At 48.4% G+C, this 20,797-nt stretch overlaps 1 protein-coding gene across 1 annotated transcript in view; it reads left to right on the top strand.

Moving 5' to 3' along the window:
• CRTC3 (CREB regulated transcription coactivator 3) overlaps window positions 1-15,312 on the top strand; it is a gene marked incomplete at its 5' end in the record, with an annotated part of 99,424 nt that extends 84,112 nt beyond the window's left edge. The window contains 6 exons of the mRNA XM_082649101.1: window positions 4,597-4,814; window positions 5,280-5,578; window positions 9,507-9,707; window positions 9,795-9,875; window positions 11,314-11,416; window positions 11,856-15,312. Coding sequence (XP_082505227.1) covers window positions 4,597-4,814; window positions 5,280-5,578; window positions 9,507-9,707; window positions 9,795-9,875; window positions 11,314-11,416; window positions 11,856-12,064 — 1,111 coding nt within the window. The 3' untranslated portion in view covers window positions 12,065-15,312. The remainder of the gene's footprint in view (window positions 1-4,596; window positions 4,815-5,279; window positions 5,579-9,506; window positions 9,708-9,794; window positions 9,876-11,313; window positions 11,417-11,855) is intronic.
• Between the last annotated feature and the right edge of the window lie 5,485 nt (window positions 15,313-20,797).

Here is a 20,797-nt window from a genome sequence, read left to right as displayed (position 1 = left end):
GACCACAGCATCCCTCAGGGCTGCCCCGCGGGCTTGGAACCAAAACCCGCTCAGAAGCGGCAGCTCTTTCCGGGGCCAAGATCATGTGGCTTGAAATCAGGACCCTTGCCTGATCTAGCTGAGTACAAGCACGCATTTCAGAGGGTCTGCAGAGGAACTAAATCTACATCAGGCCATCCTATTTATCATTCTCCCCAGTAAAGCCTTTTCTGGGTATCTAACTGCAGTGAGTTCAGGGCACTCCATACTCAGTAGCTGGAGTGCAGGCATTCTTTTTGGCTAGTTAAATATAAACGCATGTAATTAACAGCCCGCTGAGCCGAGATGATCAGAAATTCAAAAAGCCAGCCAGGACATGTGACTGGAGAGAAGACCAGCACCCCTAGAGGTGTAGGATGTCCCCACAGATAGGGCTGAGATTCTTCTCAAGGGCTCATTTTGGCTCAATCCTCAGACAAAGGAGTGATGGAGGCCCCGAAGGCCTACATTTCAGAAGGGGGCTACGGTACTTTAAACCCCTTGTCGCCACCCCCGAGAGTCTTGAAGGAGCTGTTTCTTAGATAAGGAAAGTTGCTTTCTTGTTCTTATGTTAGAGATAGAATTCTATTCAGTGATTCCTATTCATTCAGGTATTGATTGACCCCCTAATTCTAGGCACTGGGATACAGCAGTGAACAAAACAGATCAAGTCTCTGCTTTCAAGAAGCTAATGCTCTAGTGGAGCGAAATAGGCAAAAACAATTAAGCAAATAAATATATGTCATGCGTTGGTAAATGCAGTGAAGAAAAAGCACAGTAAGGAGAGAGGCAGTGAAGGGTGTCTGGGATAAGATGATATGTCACCAGAACCTGGATGAAGAGGAGGGAAGGGCAGAGGGGACAGCAAGACCCTGAGTGCAAAGACCCTGAGGCGGGAGCATGCCTGCAGAGTATGGAGGCTGGTGTAGCCTGACTCAGAGTAAGGTCAGAATCATCAGAGGGTTTTGAACGAGGGAGAACATAATCTGCCTTATATCAGATCCAAGAGATGACTCCGGCAGGTCGCAACTATATTTGGAAAGTTACAACTTGTATTCCTCTCAATTGGAGAGAAATTGCTTTGAACGTCACTGACGACCTGGGTCGTGTTTGTCACAGTTACCTTCTCCATCCTTGCTCTGTGCCGCCAGACGCTGTTCAGCCTTCCCGCCCGCCTCCTTCTGCCTTCATTCCGACCTAAGCACCCATGGAGCTCTCTTCTCTCAATCAGAGAGCCCATCTGCCCTCATAGCAAGCAGCTCTGGGTTCTCAAGTTTATTTCCTAGTCCTTGGCCTTAACACTGCAACCAGCCATCCGAGAGACAAAGTATCACATTCAGTTTTTCTACAACCAAAATCATCCTTCTTCCTCATCCATCAAATCGGACACCTTTCCTGCTTCCCCATTTCTTTTCAAGCCTCCACAGTTATCCCAGTCCTACTTTACTAAGAAAACAGAGACCATCAGGAATGAATGCTCAGCTTCCCTCCCGCCCCTACTTCCCCCCTCGCCATCCATTTTTATTTCTAGTCTTAGGGACACAGGTGTCCCTCTGTTCAAGACTGTTAGCCTCACCCATGTCCCTGACCCTTCCTGAGGCCTCTCTCTCCTGCTTATCCTTCCCTCTTCTATGTTTTCAGCCTTTCCCTCTCTACAAGGTTTTCTCTCTGCGTTTAAATATACTTAAGGATTCTGCACTAAAAAGTCCTTCCGTGACCCTGCATTCCCTTTTAGTTACTTCCTTCTCATTTCCAGAATTCTCAGCCACACTTTCTGAAAGAGTATTTACTCTTGAGGCCCCCTCACTGCTTGTCTATTCCTCAACCCACTGTGGCCGGGCTTCCACCCCCACTGTTCCGATGGAGCTGTCCTCAGGAGACATCCCATGACAGGTCCTCCCGTATTACAGAAACTCAGTGTCTAAAGCAGAATTCGTTGTCTGACCCCACCACCTACCCTTATCCCCAGTCTACTGGTGTGCCTCCGTGTTCCCTGTCCTGGTAGGGGTGGTTCCACCGGTCCCCATGGCAGAAAATCAGGAGTCATTCTTGAGTACTTGCTTAAATATCTCCAGAAGCCCTCGCTGTCTCTCCACCTCCATGCCCTCATTATGTCTAGTCTGATTTTCAGCAGCAGCATAACTCACCTCTCTGCCTCCAGGCTCTGCTTCTCACACCCTGTCCTCCCTCCCCCAAGTCTGTCCTAAGAATGATGATGTCTTTTCCCTGCTCTCAACCTTCCACTGGCTTCTTGTCATCAACGCATCAGTGTAAGCCTCATGTGCTTTCTGCCTCCTCCTCCAGGCCCATCTCCCATCATATCCACCCCTCCTAAACTTGACCTTCCTGCAGCAGCTAAGTTCCTAGGGCACACAATATAGTCACGTGCCTCTCTGCTTTGCCTGTGCTGGGAACTCTACCTGAAATGATTTCCCTGTTTAGAGTGTCTGAATTCTCGAGCCTTCCAACTCAGTTCAGACGTCCTCCAGGAAGCCCCCTCCAGCCTGCTGGTCATTCCCTCCATACCTTATACCATCAGGTTCTGTCACTGTACAGTAAGTCCCCTACACACGAACCTTCAAGTTGCAAACTCTCAAAGATGTGAACGTGCGTTCACATGTCCAGTCACGTAAGTTAGTTCACGTATCTGGTGTACATGGTCACGTGCGTGCATCCTCTACAAGTGGTTGTGCTTTTGTGCTCTTTACAGTACTGTTTAGAGTACAGTCCTACAGTGTCTTTACTTCAAGCCCAGCATGTCCGGAAGCAAGCGTAAAAGCAGTGGTATATAGCCAGTCGTGGTAGTTGGGTATCTAGGCTAACTTTGTTGGACTTACAAACAAATTGGACTTATGAACGCGCTCTCAGGATGGAACTCGTTCGTACGTAGGGGACTTACTGCACTACTGAATGGTATTATGTTGCAAGTTGTTTTCTTTATGGCTCTTTCTCTCTGCTCTGTCCGAGTCTCTTGAGGCCCTAATGCCAGTGGCTGGCACCCGGGAGGCACTCTGCTGGTGTATGCTGTATTGAGTCCAGTGTCCTCAATCGAATTCATAATCTCTCCCTGCCGCCCCATTCCTGGCTAACGGCACTTCCTCCAACCATTCTCCTCCTCTTCAGCCTCTTTGTTCTCTTCCTAGATCATACCTGAACCACACAGGCGCTTCTGACTGGTTCCCCGCCCCTCTCTTTCTGCCCCCTTAAGCCATCCTCCACGCTGCAACCACAGTGGCGTTTCTAAAATGTGATTCTGATGCTCCAGCTTAATCCTGGGCTCCCTGTCTCCTGCCTTCCCTGACCCAGACTCTTCAGAGCATCATGTCATCATGCCCTTGTTTTCTCCCTTACCTGCCTCCCCCACCTCATCTCCTGTCCCCTGTTCCCCACTCTGCCCCGACACCTTGGCCGTGCTGCGCTGCTTGCAGTTCCATGTGCACAGGGTCATGTGCTTGGTCAAGGCTTCCCTTCCCCACCCATCCTCACAACCCCAACTCCTGCTTCTGCGTTCCCAGCGTCACTTGTATCAGACCTGGCCCAGCGAGCTTCCTGCCGTACTGCAATCGCTTGCCTTACTGGTCTGTCTCTGGCCTGCCCGTGAGCTCTAAGAGCAGTGCCCCCTCAGCCTGGGCCACGCAGCCCCTCCCTGGGCCCACACTTCAGAGGTCTCTGCTCCCGTGGAGTAAGGAGTCCAAGGAGCCACAGGGGATGCGGAACTTGGCCAGAGCTGGCCCCTAGGCTGGGATATCCATAAGCATGCCCTGCGGTGCAGAACAGGGCTGGGGGGAGAGATGGTGGCATGGACTGAGGGTCGGGGCTGCCTCTCTGCACGTTCTAGTGTGGAGCTCCAAGGAGTCGGAGAATTCTGAACTTGAATCTGGCCTTCCAGGCTATTACAAAGGTACAATTTGTCAAGACAGAAACATAGAACATAATTCATTTAAAGATTTATTGATTTGATTTATAACTTTAAAAAATTTAAACTAGACGGTGTACTAGGCCTCCGTTTGTACTCTTGCTCCAGGCCTGCACACACCCTGCTCATTCATCATCCCACCTCCAGCAGTTAGCCCAGTGCCTGGGCACAGAGTGACCCCCCAACAGATTCTGACAAAGGAATGGTCACATCTCTTTCTCACTTTAAAGTTTATGAAAACTGTAATTGAAAAAATACATCTTGGAAGGCATCTGGTTGATACAGAGATACTTTTTTTGGTAGGAAAGATAATTTAGCAATGTAGCAAAAGGAACGGAATAAATAGAAAGCAGTGCCTCACATTTTATATAGTGCTTTATAATGTTCAAAGTACTTTTGCATCAATAATCTACTCTTATCTCGGAAAATATTCCTGTAACGTGGGCATCCTTAGTCCAACATACCAGGTAAGCAAATCGCACTTCAGAGAGGTTAAGCCAAGGATGCAAGTTTTCGGGACAAGGAAGAGGCAGAGTCTACACAAGGACTTAGATCTTTGGCTCCAACTGTTTTTATTGAACAAGGAAAAGTATCATACATGTCCTATTCCCCAGAGCAGCGGAATGCATTTTAGAAAGTAATACTTATCTTTCTTTTTTCAGCGCTTTTCCACACAGTGGTCAAAACATGGGCCTCTCACCCTTTCTGGGAACCCTGAACACTGGGGGGTCGTTGCCAGATCTAACCAACCTCCACTACTCAGTGCCCCTGCCTGCCTCCCTGGACACCAGTGACCACCTCTTTGGTAGTATGAGTGTGGGGAACAGTGTGGGCAACCTTCCCGCTGCCATGACTCACCTGGGCATAAGAAGCTCTTCTGGTAAGTATTCCCCACTCCATAAGGACCTTGTCTGTGTCCCCTGGTGGCTTAACCATAGGTGGTACCTGGCCAGGTGGTACACTGGACAGAGGCTTCCAGGGGCCCTGCGCGGAACTGGTTGTCCAGCCCTGGGGTCTATTCCTTGGGTGGGAACAGAGTACACTGAACATTCACCTCTGCTGCCCCCACCCCGCTTACCTAGTCCTGCTCTCCCAGTGTGATTTACACAGTCTCCTTCCTGAGAAAAAGCCATTCTCATCTTGATGGCATCGTCCCTCTCAGTCTGAGTGTACCTTTTCTTTGCCGTTGGTACCATTTTCAGTAGGAGAGTTGCCCAGAGCTCCTTCTCATACAGAATCATCATCAAATACAAATAGTAGGAAGTCGAGTTTTCTCTAATCTTTGGAAAACAGAAGATTTGGTCTGAAATTATGACAAGTAACTTGTGAATGTGTTGTCTTCTAGGTCTGCAGAGTTCTCGAAGCAACCCCTCCATCCAGGCCACGCTCAATAAGACAGCGCTTTCCTCTTCCCTAAACAGCCGCCCACAGGCATCTGCTCCCAACGCCTCTGCGCTTCACTCTTCGCTCCGTCTCTTCTCCCTTAGCAACCCGTCTCTTTCCACCACAAACCTGAGTGGCCCCTCTCGGCGTAGGCAGCCTCCCGTCAGCCCTCTCACGCTTTCTCCTGGCCCCGAAGCGCATCAAAGTTTCAGCCGACAGCTCTCTTCAACCAGCCCACTGAAGCCGTATCCTGCCTCGCAGGTAAAAGCAAACGAACAGTGAAACAGACTGAAGCAGTTAGGAATTGGATTAGGTCCTCACACCGAGCGCTGTCTGTTGAGGTCTGAAATGCGGTCAGTTCTCACTTCTGTGCGAAATCAAATGATTCAGAACGCACTAATGATTTTCCAACAGCAGATTTGTTGTGTTGATTGCTCTTAAGCAAACGCTGAACAGTTTGCAGTACTCTGGTGAAGTTGGAGCTGGAGGGAAGGGTCGGGTGTAGAGGGCGCAATCCAGGCATGTCTGAAATAGCTAAGGGAAGCCAGGTTGGGATTTTAAATTTGGTATGGAAAATCAATAATTGACTCTATGAGCACTTTGAGCCACAGAGGAAAGCCATGGAAGACATTTAAATACCTTCCTGAAGCTTTGATATTGGATTAGACCTCTTCCCTAATTACAGCAACAGATTTCATCAACAATACTTCTATTGTTGATGAAATACTAGGTACAATAGGATCATATCTCTGTAAAAGGACCCAAATAAATCTGTTTAGAAAGAGGCACATTTTGAAGTCACAAGCCTGTGACAGAAATTTAGGGTGGGAAGGTCATATTTTGACTTGTTGACTTTGTTTCTATTCTAAGTTCTTAGGGTGGCTCTTACTACCATCATGAATGAATATGTTTTTAACCTGTTGGTCACTCTCTAGATACTAACATCACTTACCACTTCACTATAAATGAGTAATGATTTAGCAAGAAAGAGTTGACAGAGCACAGCAGAAGGAGTTAGCAGGTCCAGTTATTAGTCACTCTTTACCAATTAGTAGCTACGGGATTTTTATTATATGAGTAATCCCTTTCGGGAGAGGGTAAGAGGGTATTTCATAATTGTTTTTTTAGTGCTTATTTTCATGTTATTGGATTGCCTTTAGTTCTATTTTGCACGATTATTTTATAGGATATAAAAATATTACTCCTTCTTTCTAGTTACATTTTAAGGAGAGATAAAAAGCATCCTTTTAAAGATATTTTTGTTTGCTTAATATTTTAAAATATTTTTTTTAAAATCAGTGTTATTCGTGCACATAATTTAAAAAGTCAAATACTTCTAAAGGGCTTGTTGTGAAATTACAGTTGTCTTCCCCTCCCTCCCCGACTAGCCATATTTCTCACTGCCTGGAGATGGCTACTTTTGACCATTTTAGCTACTCTCTTTGGTATATCAGCATTATTTCATGCTTATTTTGTTCTAGATTTTTAGTGTTAGGTACTATCTAATGACATCCTACCATGGAAGATTAGGGGTTAGTTCTCTTTCAACTCCCCCAATCCCCTCACTCCCCACTCCCCACACGTATTTCCTACTCACCCTCCTCATCTTCACAATGTGGTTTATTATAGTTTTGTTTAGAGCAATACTCAGTGTTTAGTGTTTTCATGGTTATAATAATGCAATCAGAGTTGAACCATAGTTTACTGTGAAATAACAAAATGAACATCTTTTTCTCCTGGGAGTTAATAAATGTCTTACTTTTTTCTCTGTATGTATTACTTATTCAATCCCAAACTCTCAGGGTTGGGTAGATCTCCTCTCAATACAGTTAAAAATGAATCCTCTAGTAGCTTTACAAGAAAGAGTACATGTGACCTGGTGTGACTTCACCATGTCTTCATTCTGCCCACCATTTAACTAATAATTGGCTAAGCATAGAATTCAAATTTTAAATAATTTTCTCTTGAAATTTTGAAGGTATTAATCCATTGCCTTTTAGTTTCTAGAGCTGCTATTGAGAATTCCAATGACATTCTGATTCTTTTCTTTTTTTTTTTTCCCATTCTGATTCTTAATACTTTGAATTAAATCTCCTTTTTTTTCCCCTCGAGAGGCTTGTGGGATCTTCTTTTTGTCCCTAGTGTTCTGAAACTTGAAGATAATGTGGCTTGATATGAGTCTGGCTCTTTGGTGAGTTTCTTCAATCTGGAAACTCATTGCCTTCATTTCTGGGAAATTTTCCTTAATTATTTCTTCAACGATTTCTTCTCTTCAGTTTTCTCTGTTTTCTCTTGAATGTATGAATGTTGGATGTCCTGTACTTTTCCTCTAACGTCTTATTTTTCTCTCCTCTTTTCTCTCTCTGTCTTTTTTCTCTTCTTTCTGAAAGAGTTTCTCACCATTATTTTCCATGCTTATGTTGAGGTTTTCATGTCTGCTCTCATACTTCTAAATTGCCAAGAATTTTTTTGTTCTTCTTCTCTGAATGTTCCTTTTTTATAGCGTCATACTTATTCCATGGACGCCATATCATCTTTGATCTCTTTGAGGTTTTTAGTGGTAATTTTTATTCCGGTTTCTTTTATTTTTATTTTTTGTAATACGAATTTTCCAAATTGCATAGAAGTAGAGAACATAATATAATGAATCCTCTATACCCATCATCTAGCCTCAACAATCATCAGCATTTTTATAATCTTGTTTTATCCGTATCCCTACATTTTTTTATATGTATATATGTTTTGGCTGTGCCGCACGGCACGTGGAGTCTAAGTTCCCCAACCAGGGATCGAGCCCACGCCCCTTGCATTGGAAGTGTGGAGTCTTAACCACTGGACCACCAGGGAAGTCCTCCATATCCCTACTTTAAAAAAATGTATATGGAGGTACATATTACAAATAGTTTAATATGTATTTCTAACAGATAAGGATTTTTTAATAGCTCTAAATATTATAATGATAATGTTGTTTTTCATGACTCCTTCTTCCTACATAGACTTCTCCAAGTTTCTTTTCTCAGTTTGTCTGCTTGGGTCTCTGACTTTCATTCACATGCTTTCCTCATGGTCTGGTGATCCTTGGCACCCTGCTCGTGTTTATGAACAGGACAGACACACACAAAAACTGATTGGAAGCTCTGTGTAGGTGGGTGGGCTTGTTGAGTATGGTCTTCATGGTAGAGTGATCTAGCTCAGCCATTTCCTTAGGGAACCTCTGGTGTCATAAGTTGGATTTTCTCCCAGCCTGGTCAGATCCCCAAAGGATGCTATCCCGATCTTGCTCCTGGCATGTGCCTGGATCCCAGCACTCTGAGAGCTGAGTTGGGAAAGAGAGGTGGAGGACTCAAGATGCGATAGTGGGCTTTCTCATAAGCCCTGTGTTTTCAGGAGTGCCTCGCCTTCTAGGGTCTGGTGCACCCCAGCCAGAGACCCTGAGCTGTACTCTCTCCAGAGCACAGCCCTCAGTCTCCCGCCGTGCAAGGGTCCTGGAACCTAACTGCTGCCCACGAGCTCCTCCAGGTTTAGCTCCATCTTCACCCGCTGCTGCCTGCTGCCCCGGTTCCAGACCCCTTTAGGGATTCTGTGATGTAAACCAGAGTGTCTCTTGATTTTCCCCACTGCCAGCTTAGCATTTGGCTTTCTCAGCTCTGCTCAGCCTGCTACTACTTGTCCATCTGCTTTTCATTTTCCAAATTTTGTTGCCATTTTCTTCTTTCTCATTATCTTTGTCCTCGTGTTGTTACTTATCCTTTCATGTTGTTTATGTTTTAGTGTTGTTTATTAATGTTTATGGTTGTTTAATGTTGTTTTAGGGGTTTTAGGAGAGTTTTGGGAGACAGCAGAGCTAAATGCTTTTTTCAGTCTTCCATTTTTAACCAGAACTTTTGGCTGTGAAAAAACAAACATGATTTTCACTGAGAAAACTGAGATGAAACTGGTTAACTTGGCTGGGTTTTGTTTTGTTTGTTTTTTAAGACAATAGAAATTGTCGTTGAATGGAAAATGTTTTGTGGGGAAGTGAGATTTGAGATATACTTTGGAGGATACAGAACTGGGCTTCTCAGAGCATAGTATAGACTATCAGGGTGAGGAAAATCTCAGGGTTTTTCCTCACTTTGACATTTCCTAATCATAAAGGACTTACTTCTAGAAACTCAGAAGCTAAGTAGTTGGTGGCTTTGTTTTTCAGATGGTGTCCTCAGATCGAAGCCCGCTCTCCTTCCTGCCCACAGAAGCTCAAGCCCAAGTGTCACCCCCGCCTCCTTACCCCACGCCCCAGGACCTCCCCCAGCCTCTGCTGCAGCAGCCCCACACCCAGGAGCCCGCTGCTCAGCAGCCCCAGGCAGCCCCATCGCTGCCCCAGTCAGACTTCCAGCTCCTCGCGGCCCAGGTGAGTCCCACCGGGAACACCAGGAGGAGGGAACGCTTAGGTCGCCCCAAGTTCCAAGCTAAATGGTCCCCTCCTTCTTTCCTGAAGGGCTCATCTTTGACCAACTTCTTCCCAGATGTGAGCTTTGACCAGCCGTCCATGAGGCCAGGCCCAGCCTTTCCTCAGCAGGTGAGTGGTCGCCAGGGCCTGCCTCTTCCTCGGAGCAGGAACTGCCACAGTCAGGCCTCTTCCGTGCGTGGAACCCACACCAAACAGACTTGGTACTGCACTTCTCTGACCTCAGGTGTGCTCAGCGGCTAGGAGAGCCTGGCACCGCCCCGAGCCCTAGAGGCTGGTGCTGGCTGCCTTAGTTAATTGTCAGGCCTCAGCAGAGGACCTGTTTGAACAAGTGGTAGAAGACTTGTGATGACACTCTAGCCATAGAATTGTAGAGTCATTGATGCTGGAAGGAACCGTAGCAATTCACAGATCTATCTATCATGTTGAGGAGACTCAGACCCAGGGAGGGACTTTGCCTCGGCCTGAGTTGCTGTGCCCTGCACAGTGTGTGGCCTCCTGGGAGCTCGTCCTGGCTGGGGCAGGGGTCAATCCTGAAGGTACTTTCATTCAGGCTTTTTCTTTTGCTTTTTAGTTTCTCCCTAACACAGACCATTTTTTAATACCCCTAGATTTTATAATATTCAATAATTATGGTTTGGGCTCCAGGATATATTATGGAGAGAAGGAAGAGCACTTTCCAGAACTTAATAATAATAACAGTAAAATAAATAAAGACAGATGTTTCCTGAATAGGCCATGGGGAAGCCTCGTGGTAAGAACCAATAGTCCCTGCCTCCCCAATTTCTAAAGAAGCCATTTGAGTCTAGGTGAGTCAATGTGTTTCTGAAAAAATGATGGAAACTCCTACTTTTGAAAGATTTTTTTAAATGGTTTAAAAATTAATTTCAGGAACGGCACCTAAAGTAGGCCCCAGAAACTGGGAACTTCATGGTGATCTGTACATATTGAAGTTTCTCTGGTACTCAAAGGTTATATAGTTAATAAATTTTCATTAACAAAAAAATAAAAATAAAAAAAATAAAGTAGGCGCCAGTTCTAACCCATCCTCATAGAGGCTTTCTCACAAAGAGGGGCTTGCCTGTGGTTCCTCCCTCTGAGTGAGAGAAGGAGAAGGTTCTGCTTTCTCATTTTTCTAGAAACCAGAGAGGAAAAGAGCCCATCACTTCCTTGGTTACAGACAGGGCCTTTGAAGGGCTCCACAGGTGGTAGTTTCCAGAGGCCTTTGTGTGCTGAGCAGGGGAGGTGGCTGAGACCAGAGGGCCCGCAGAAACCATGGCCAGTGGTGTCTCCTGGGATGGGATAGAGGGCCAGGCAGTGTGCAAACAGGGACAAGTGTGGCCCTCAGGGACCCCTCCTCTACCGCAGCATCCCCCTGCCTGAGCAGAATGTTCTGTGTAGGCTGTCACAGCGGCCAGGCACTCTGGGATCCTAGAGAGAAGGGACTGTAAGAGAGCGTTCACGTCTGGTTTTGCTCCGGGAGCACACTGCACTGTCTGTCCTTGGAAACAGAGACCGTCCCTTACAACGTGACCTTTGTTGCTTCCAGGTGCCCCTGGTGCAACAGTGTCCCCGAGAACCACAGGACTCCTTTCATTTGAGACCAAACCTGTATTCCAACTGCGGGAATTTCCCAAACACCATCCTGACAGGTGAGTGCTGCTTCTTTTATTTCACTCTGTTTCTACAGATACCACTGTAAGATAGTTTAGACAACATAACATTATATGAAGCAGAAAATGAAACTTTACCTTTCTGAGATGCAGGTGTCCAGCCCCAGAGACTGTGAGGCAGTAGGGAAGGGGCCTGGTGACCCAAGTCTTTTCCGAACTACGTAACTTCCTGTGATTGACAACTGGTCCGAGGGAGAAAACCTGCAAAACTGGGAGTTGTGGGACTGACTGAAAAGAACATAGATTCCAGAGCAAAACCGTAGGCCCAGGAGTGGTTGGGACACAGGTGATGACTGTCCTGGTTGGGAAGATGACAGGAACGGCATTTTAGGGGTTGTCATCAGTTGTGTCCTCTTAGTGACCTGGGCCCTCACGCCTCCTAATCCGCATTGTTTTCCCCTCCCGCTGCCCTTTCCAGAAGACTCGAGCACCAGCCTGTTCAAAGACCTCGGCAGTGCTCTGGCAGGCATGCCCGAGGTCAACCTAAACGTGGACACTCCGTTTCCATTGGAAGAAGAGCTCCAGATCGAACCCCTGAGCCTGGACGGACTCAGCATGCTAAGTGATTCCAGCCTGGGCCTGCTCGACCCCTCTATTGAAGAGGCACTTCGAGCTGACCGACTGTGAACAGAAAGGAACGGGGCGGGAGGGCTTGTTTCTGAGACAGAACGGAATAGGACGGAGCCAGCTGCAGCCCTGGGCGTTAGTTATCACGGGCTCTGACACGGAAAGAACCAATTCCTTGGCTCCCAGCTCGCAGACAAGGTCCCATCTCAGACGCCGTGGCTCATTCTAGACCACAGAGCTGGGCGCCGCCCCTCAGGCCTGCGGCACAGGTCCTGTTGCTGCGGGCAGGCTGCTCTGGGGCTTCCGATGAATTGGTCGTCACCACAACCGTTACATCTTTTACTGGCCATCTAATGGGTCAATGTGTAAAAATATAGCGAGAGGCCTCAGTAGCCTTGTGTAGTGCTCAGAACCACTGATCTCAATCAACACTGAAGAAAGGACCCGGAGTGGGGGGCGGTTAGGGGCCACAGGCCTTCGGAAGTTCGCTCAGCATCCAGCAACGGTACCACAGCCCCACGATGCCTTCTCTGATCCAGCCATCGTGCCTCAGCGGCGGCAGGATGTTCCAGGGCAGAGCGGAGGGCCAGGGCTCTCTCAGAGGCCTCAATTCTAACATGAAGAAGGCTTTTTACCACAAGTCCAAGAACAGACTTGAGTTAAGCAAACTGAATTCTAATTTGTCCCCCCCCCTCAGTTTGTAATCTCTTTTCTGCTGCTTCAGAACCCCTTTTCCTATGGACAAGAGGAAAAGGAAGACTATTTTATTCAGTCACTGAAAAAAAAAAAAAAAATCCCCTGGTGATAGATGAGCCTGAAGAGAACGGTGCTTCTTCTTAGAGGCTGGGGAAGAGAGAAAGGGGGCTGCAGTTATCTCAGAGACACACGAAGTCCTCCAGACAAGTTCTGGACCGTACAGGCCTCCCTCTCTACAGACCAGCTGGAGGGGGTGGCTGGAGATCTGGATTGGGCCCACCCAGCAGCTGCGCAGCAGCAAAGGGAAGCTGTTTCTCTGTGGAATGGGGGTGGTTCATATAACCCCACTAGACCGTAAGCTCCTTGAGGGCAGGGACTGTGCCTTAGTCATCATCGAACCCCTAGCACCTAACAAGTGCCTGGCGCTGGGCAGGTGCTGCAGAACCGTGCGTTGAATGCACACGTGAGTGAGTGAATGAATGCACGAATGAATGAATCTGCTTTGCTGTGAGGCAGTCTAATCTTTCACTGTTTCTGTTCCTTACCAAATCTTCTCAGAGCTTCAGCTTTTCTAACACTTGTGCCTGTGGTTAAGTTAAGCACGCACTTTAATATGCTTTTAACACTAGGTGACCAAATCCACGGTTAGACTGCACGCCCTGTTCTCCTCCAGAGTATGCAGGTAGGTGGAAACTGTCTTCTGAGTGCATCCACAGTGGTTCAGCAAACTGAGGCCTCCCACCTGCCGGGACCTCGGGGGTCCTGGCCACCTCAAAAGATCTTCCCTCTCAGACCCAGGTTTTGCTCTTGATTGTGTTAGGAAGAGATTCATTCTCTGAGGTTGAAGAAATAGTCTATAGTAAAATGAAGGCCTAATTTATGAAACCATCATTAGTCATCAGTTTCTTAGCACAAAACAGTATTACTGTATTTCCACCACCACCTGCTCCCTCTGACTTAGTCCAGGCCAGCCCTTGACCAGAAACATGATGGGTGGGATTGGAAGCCGTCTGGGGAGGAGGGTGGGCAACGGGGCCAAATGCGGGCATGGGTAGACAGCACAGAGAGGACAGACACACTGAAGGAGGGATGAAGATGCCGGAGCCTTTGCCCAGACAGCCGGTGTCCTTCCAGGAGACACCAGGGGTGTTGCTGAAGGGTCCAGACTGCTCCCACCCAAAGAAGCAAGGCTGCACCTTGTGGGTCTGAATCTGACACGTGTGCCTGGTGGCCGGAGGGGTCTGTCACAGCGTCCTGGGCTGTTAACCTCTCTAGACCTTGTCCCATTTCCTTCTGTCTTCAGGGGGATCCCTTCCCTCCAGTCTTTCCAGTAACCTCGATCGTGCACTGCTCCATCTTCACTGTGGAGCCCAAGTCTTCCCACCTCACGTTCATCCTGAACCCCTGCTACTGAATTAGGAAGTCAAACCAGAGTCCTCCCTGCCTGAGCTCTGGCTCAGGGAGAGGCAGTTGGCCTCCCCTTCGAAGCCATATTTCCAGTTAAACTTCCCAATCTCAGAGGGCAGTGACTTTTTGTTAAAGTAAAAGGGCCTTTCATCGTACCCAGCACCCCAGTGTGCCGTAAGAAGCCAGATCCTGGCTGCCTTCCTCTGTCAGAGCCCCCCAGATCCGATCTGGCCTTTCAGACAGGGAGGAGTGCTGATGTTCTCAGAGGTTTTTTTTGAACAATGGAGGTTCCAGGATAATCTGCTCTTTACACAGTGCCTTACCCACGGGGATCACTAGTGTCAGGGTCCCAACTCTCTTTGCACAGCAGCCCAGTCTTACAGCTGGAGACCCTGAGACCTACAGGACGAAGTGTGCTCCCCCTGGGCATTCGCCAGGGACTCGTGGAAATGGAGGCTCCTGGGAAAAGTGACTTGTTTGGGGTAGTATAATGATGACAGTGAGGTTTAGCACTGAATTCAATTTGTCCTGAGGTCCATCCATCCCATCTTTTCCTGTGAAAAGGTTTTGGGCATTATATAACCCACGTTGCTTACATGGTGTCAAGGACACCCATGGACAGGAGTCGCCCTGACCTTCTCACTGCTGCCTTCGCAACAAACCAGGCGTGGTCCTCGGCATCTGAAGTGGCTGCAGACTTCAGAGTAAACTATTTTTCAGTATTTAGTTTTTCACAAGAAATCGATGGTTGTACTACTCTCATTTACTAGCAGTTAAACAGCATAGCACTAAAAACCTATCTGTATTTTCTATTTTTCCCTTCTGTACGTTTGTGGTTTTCAGGACATACAGTGTCAGGAGAAACTTTGATGATGTCAAGATCAACATGAATTCTCCATTGTCCTGTTTCATTTCTCCTAAGTCTACTGTATATTACCCGAGCTGAAATCTATATTCCAGTCCATTTGCATATTTGAAGACATTTCCAACTCCGCCTCTCGTCGCTCTTCTGATTCATGCACAGACGGTTCCGAGCGTGTGTCTTCCACTGCTTCGTGATGGAACCATCACAGCAACTAATCAGACTTCCCGCCAGTATCCTAGTTCCCAGGTTCCTTGTTAAACAATATTTAAAGATTGGAATTTGTACAAAGTAGCTTCCAAGTTTTATAATGCGTCATTTTACATCTTTCGTAATTAAAAGCAGCACAATAAGGTTGTTTGTGCATTTGGTGTTTTTCTTCAGCCTCGGGTGAGGTGAACTGGCGGAGAGCCCTCCTCGCTCAGCTCAGCCTGCAGTTAGAGATTTCTGGTCCGTGGCCCGCTTCTCACGTGTTCTTAATACTTGCTGTTGCGCCCAGTCCTGAGAGAAGTTCAGAAAGAAGTGGAGGCACGCTGTTCCTTTGAAGCCGCGTGGACCCAGGACAGAGACATCATTGTAGGGGCTCAGGATTCTGCTCCCCCTGCTGGCGCCCCTTCCAGACCCCCCGCCTGCCCTCCCCTAACACCCCTCCCCTTCTGAGGTTCAGGCCACTGATGCTACTCTGCCTCATGTACCGGGTCTTTAGCCCTTTCTCCCGTTTCACCAAAGACTTGGACTCTGTTTTCTACCCCCAGACCCCCTCCCCATGTCCCAGCAGGGCCCACAGCCCCAGCCTATCCAACAGCAAACAGCCTCGGCTGCCTTCAGAGACCCACTTCCCCAGCCACATGCAGGGCTTGTCATAAAGGTGACTCTTCTGAAATCCTAGAAATCCCTTCTCTGACCCCAGCTTCCTGAGCCACCATCTCTACTCTGGTCCACACACACCCTGTTATTTGACCCAACCGAGGATTCTGTTCCTTGTCCCTCCTCTCAGTCTGCCTGTCCTCTCCTGTCCCTTCCTTCCCCGGCCTAGCCCACAGGGTCAGAGGCCTTCATGACACCCTCACCAGCCCTCCTCTGCTCTGATCCTGAAAATTTCTCTGCCAGGAGTCCTGCCAGAACCAGCCACCACACACTGTCCCTTAACCCCGTCCCTCTCCTGCCATCCAGGGGCACTCCAGACCTCTCCTCTCCTCAAGGCCCTCATCAGGGCCCTGCTCTCCTCATGAGCAGGAACTCCAAGCCCTCAGGGGGCAGCTCCCTCCGCGTCCCAGCTGCTCCCACCTGCTCCCCACTCCATTCTTTTTCCTGGTAAACTTGCCCAAATCTATACCCATCCTTCCCACCTTCCCCTCTGCCTTACCTGGTTCTCCTTTTTCATGTGTGATTGATCTGTGCTCCCTCCAAGGATTCCCTGCCCTCCGCCAGGCCTCCTTCTCATCCTCTCCAGTGGCTCTTTCCCCTCAGCCTGTAGATGGTCTCCTCCTTGCTAAAAACAAACAATGAAACAACACTCTCCTCCAACCATGGCCCTGCCTCCCTCCCTCCCTTCCTGGAAGAGTCGCTCATGCTCAGCTCCCTTCTCAACTCCTCTGGCCTGTCCAGTCCCTCTCCTCCTTGGCCCTCCCCTGACATTTGAGCCCTGAGGCCGCTCCCTTTCCCCCCAGATCCTCTCTCCAGCTCTAGTAAATCCTTTTCCTCTTGTTCTCTCAGGGCATATCCATCTCCGATGTGTACCCTCCTCCCCTGCCATCTCCTCTCTCAGACCCACTGTCCCCAGGCCGTCACCTCCAAACTGATGACTTCCCACATCCAGCCTCCTACCCCACGTGCCTGTCAGCGCAGGCCCACCCGCACTCCACCCCGTGCGGCCCGCTGCACCATCCTTCACGGGTCTGTGGACACCGGCAAGCGTTCATCATCACCTGGGACACCGGCCTTCCCCACGGGGCTCTCGACTCTGCAAGGACAGGGGCCGTGTCTTCTACCTGAATTCTACAGCCACGGTGCCTGGCATGTAGTAGGTGCTCAATACAGTAAGTCCCCTACATACGAGCAAGTTCCATTCCGAGAGCTCATTCGCAGTCCAACAAAGTTAGCCTAGGTACACAACAAACACAATCAGCTATATCGTACTGTACTGTAATAGGTTTATCATACTCTTCACACAAATAATACATAAAAAAACAAAAACAAACAATAGAACTTAAAAAAAATTTTATTTATTTTTGGCTGCCTTGGGTCTTTGTTGCTGTGCGCGGGCTTTCTCTAGTTGCGGCGAGTGGGGGCTACTCTTCATTGCGGTGCACAGGGTGCGCGGGCTTCTCACTGCGGTGGCTTCTCTTGTGGTGCACAGGCTCTAGGTGCATGGGCTCAGTAGTTGTGGTTCGCGGGCTCAGTAGTTGTGGCTCGCAGGCTCTAGAGCGCAGGCTTAGTAGTTGTGGCACATGGGCTTAGTTGCTCCGTGGCCTGTGGGGTCTTCCCAGACAAGGGCTTGAACCTGTGCCCCCTGCATTGGCAGGCGGATTCTTAACCACTGCGCCACCAGGGAAGCCCAAAGAAAACATGTTTAATCTTACAGTACAGAACCTTGAGAAGTACAGTAGTACAGTACAACAGCTGGCATCCAGGGGCTGGCATCGAGTGAACAGGCAAGAAGAGTTACTGACTGGAGGAGGGAGAGGAGGTGGGAGACGGTAGAGCTGAAGGATCGTCAGCAATAGGAGTCGAAGGGCGAGCTGCAATTTCACTCACACCAGACGCTGATGGCACAGGTTCCTTGCTGCAACCAGATATATGTTTGCCTCTTTGAAAGTTCGCAATTTGCAGGTTTGTATGTAGGGGACTTACTGTAAATATGTTCAAACTGCTAACTACTGTCCGCCCTCTCGGATCACAGCCTCTAACTACCCTGATGCTCAAGCTGGAGAGCGAGCCCTTCCGCATAGCTCTCCTCCTCCCCTCAGATCCAGCCTGAGTCCCTAAGGGCTGCCTCAGCCCCCATTCTCCCTCTCCTGAGCCTGGCAGTAGCTTCCCATTTGGCTCCCTCCTCCTCCCTGGCCCACTAGGCAGCCTCTGCCTCCCCTCAGAAATTAGCAGAGTGACAGGTTTTACTTTTACCTTTGTGTGCCCCAGGATTCTTATCTTAAAGCGAAACAATAAGTACCTCCAACCCCACCCTGGTTTCACAGCTTTGTAGAGGGTGCAATGAACTCATAATGAAAGCACTTAGAATTGTGCCAAGCACATCGTAAACACTCAAGAAATGTCAATTATTATAAATATCACTTGTTGCACGAGTTTGCTGTCCTTTCAAACAAAGGATGCGCACATCTTTGTAAGTGCTGAATTTGTATAATGCTTGCTTTGAAATACCAAACCTTTGTATGGGGAGGAGTGTTTTAAACTGGTCGTATTTAGGTCCTGTTTGCCTAATGAGCCCTTTACCATTTGCAAGTATGGAAATTTTACCCTAAGCCAGTTATATGGGCCTGTGTCCCCATGTGGACACTAGATGGCGCTGCAGCATAGAGTGGCTGTTGGGACCTGGAAAAAGCCGGCAGTGCCACCTGACCCTCTCCTCTCCAATTTAACCTTTAGCCTGGGGTGGCGGCACCGTGGCTTAGAATCGAATCCTATGATGGCAGAGTGTATTAATGTCTCTCTAGTGACCAATCCACTGTGAACACTCAGACCCTGCACATCACACATCCCTCACAGCAGCCTGGACGTGAGGCAGGCCAAGGATGGCTTCTCGGGTTTCCGGATGAGGAAGCAGGCCCAGAGCAGCACAGAGTCACCCGGCGACACATGGAGCACAGACCCTGCACGCGGCCCGGTCCCCAAGGTTCAAACGTGCTGGTGGAGCTGGGGAAGCGGCGCCGCCGGGCCTCCGGTGCCCGGGCCACGCACCCACGCCTCCCAGGGGCTGGACTGACCCCCTCACCCACCCGGGAACCAGACGGTCCGGCAGCGCACGCAGGAAGCACGAGCCAGAAGGGAGCACCCGATTTTCTCTTTTCCAGAAATGTATTTTCAGTTTTTAAATAAAAGGCTTTGCTTCTACAATAATAGTGAACGCACATTATAAGAAATTCAAGGGACTTCCCTGGTGGTCCAGTGGTTAAGACTCCCAATGCAGGGGTCCCGGGTTCGATCCCTGGTGGGGGAACTAGATCCCACATGCTGCAACTAAAAGAGCCCTGCAACTAAAAGAGACCACATGCAGCAATTAAAAGATCCCGCTTGCTGCAACTAAGACCCAGCAGCAGCCAAATAAATAAATAAATAAAAAGAAAGAACTTCCAGTAACACTGAAGAGCACAAAAAAGAAAATTTTCAAGTGCTCTGGAAGGCCAGCACCCCCAGAAGCATCGAGGGAGACATCTGTCTATGCACCTATTCAGAGAAAAGGACAGGTAGATTGATGGAAATTTTTACCAAAAAGTGTTCACACAGTACGTGCTCTTTTTGGAAAAAGTGTTTAACAGAAAGGAGAAAAAAAAGAATAAGGAGAAAAAAAAGAAGGAGAAGAAGCCTAAATGTAACTAAAGAAATTGCCAAGCTGCAAATAATTAAAAGGAAAGAAAAATACCCAGGGACTGAATTCATTCTTGAAATATGCTTCAACTGTAGATGGCATCTCTTGACAGCCTACGGATTTAGGATGAGGAAATGAGCTCACCCACTTCCTATCTCTTCCCCCCTCCCAAATGTTGTGAGTTCTTATTTTTACATTGTCAAGGTTTGTAACTACCTGCATCCTGTCCTGTAACCATCCTTCCCACCATTGTTTGGCCCCTGTTCTGTGCGTGCGCGGGTCCCCTGCTCACTGCCAGTCCTTTTAGAGTGGGTTTCCCAGCCCTCCATTCTTGAGTTCTTGACTTTGATTCACCTCATGTTTGACTTGACTTGTCCCCAAGAAGTCTGTTCAGGGAGGGCTTTGGTGGTCACAGCCAAGAGGGGTGGCTGCTAGGAGCAAGGTTGGAGGCCTCAATTCTGAAAAGGGGGTGGGCGGGCTATAAAATCGGCTGATTTATGCCAGTGAAACTGGCATAAATCCCCAATGTAGGAACAAGCACTAATACTTTCCAGTGTGACTCCTTGCTGAAAAGAGTCTTCAACTTGTATTTGGTGGCACATAGTTGAAGCCTTAGAATTTGGAAATAAAGAAAATGACTAGGGTGGGGAACCCAGAGAGTATTGTTTTCTTTTTTTTGGCCGCACCATGCAGCATGTAGGATCTTAGTTCCCCAACCAGGGATCCAACCCATGCCCCCTGCATTGGGAGCACAGAGTCTTAACCACTGGACCACCGGGGAAGTGCCTTGTTTTCAAAGAAAGGACATGCCAGATTTCTGGCTCAGGGGGCCTCTGTGACCAGGCCACCACCACTACCCTAACAGCACCCGCCCCCAACACACACACACACACACACACACACACACACTTCATACCTTTGACAGCAGTGCCTAATCCCATATTCACCTGGAAAAACCCAACTTCTCCTTCAAGACCAAGGTCAAATGACACCTCCTCTGTGAAGCCTTTTATATGTTCTGGATTATTGCTTGGCAAATATTTACTTCTCTGCCTTCCCACTTTGGCAGTGGTATACCTCCAGGCCCCTTTGCTCTTGGGCTCTGCTATGTGACTTGCTTTGGCCAATGAGATATTTGGAGACAAAACGTGGAGTACAGCCTTGGCATGAGCTGGTGGCAGAGCCCACCCACTCGTGTTTCTGCCATTGCCACAAGCACACCTTTCCCTGCATGGCCTAGTGGTTCCAGGAGAATGAGAGGCAGGGTAGACCTCCATGTAATCCA

Source organism: Grampus griseus, assembly GCF_964374135.1.
Source record: "Grampus griseus genome assembly, chromosome: 2".
In the NCBI taxonomy this organism is placed as follows: Eukaryota; Metazoa; Chordata; class Mammalia; order Artiodactyla; family Delphinidae; genus Grampus; species Grampus griseus.
The sequence above is the reverse complement of the archived record's forward strand: the minus strand, read 5'-3'. Positions and strand labels throughout refer to the sequence as shown.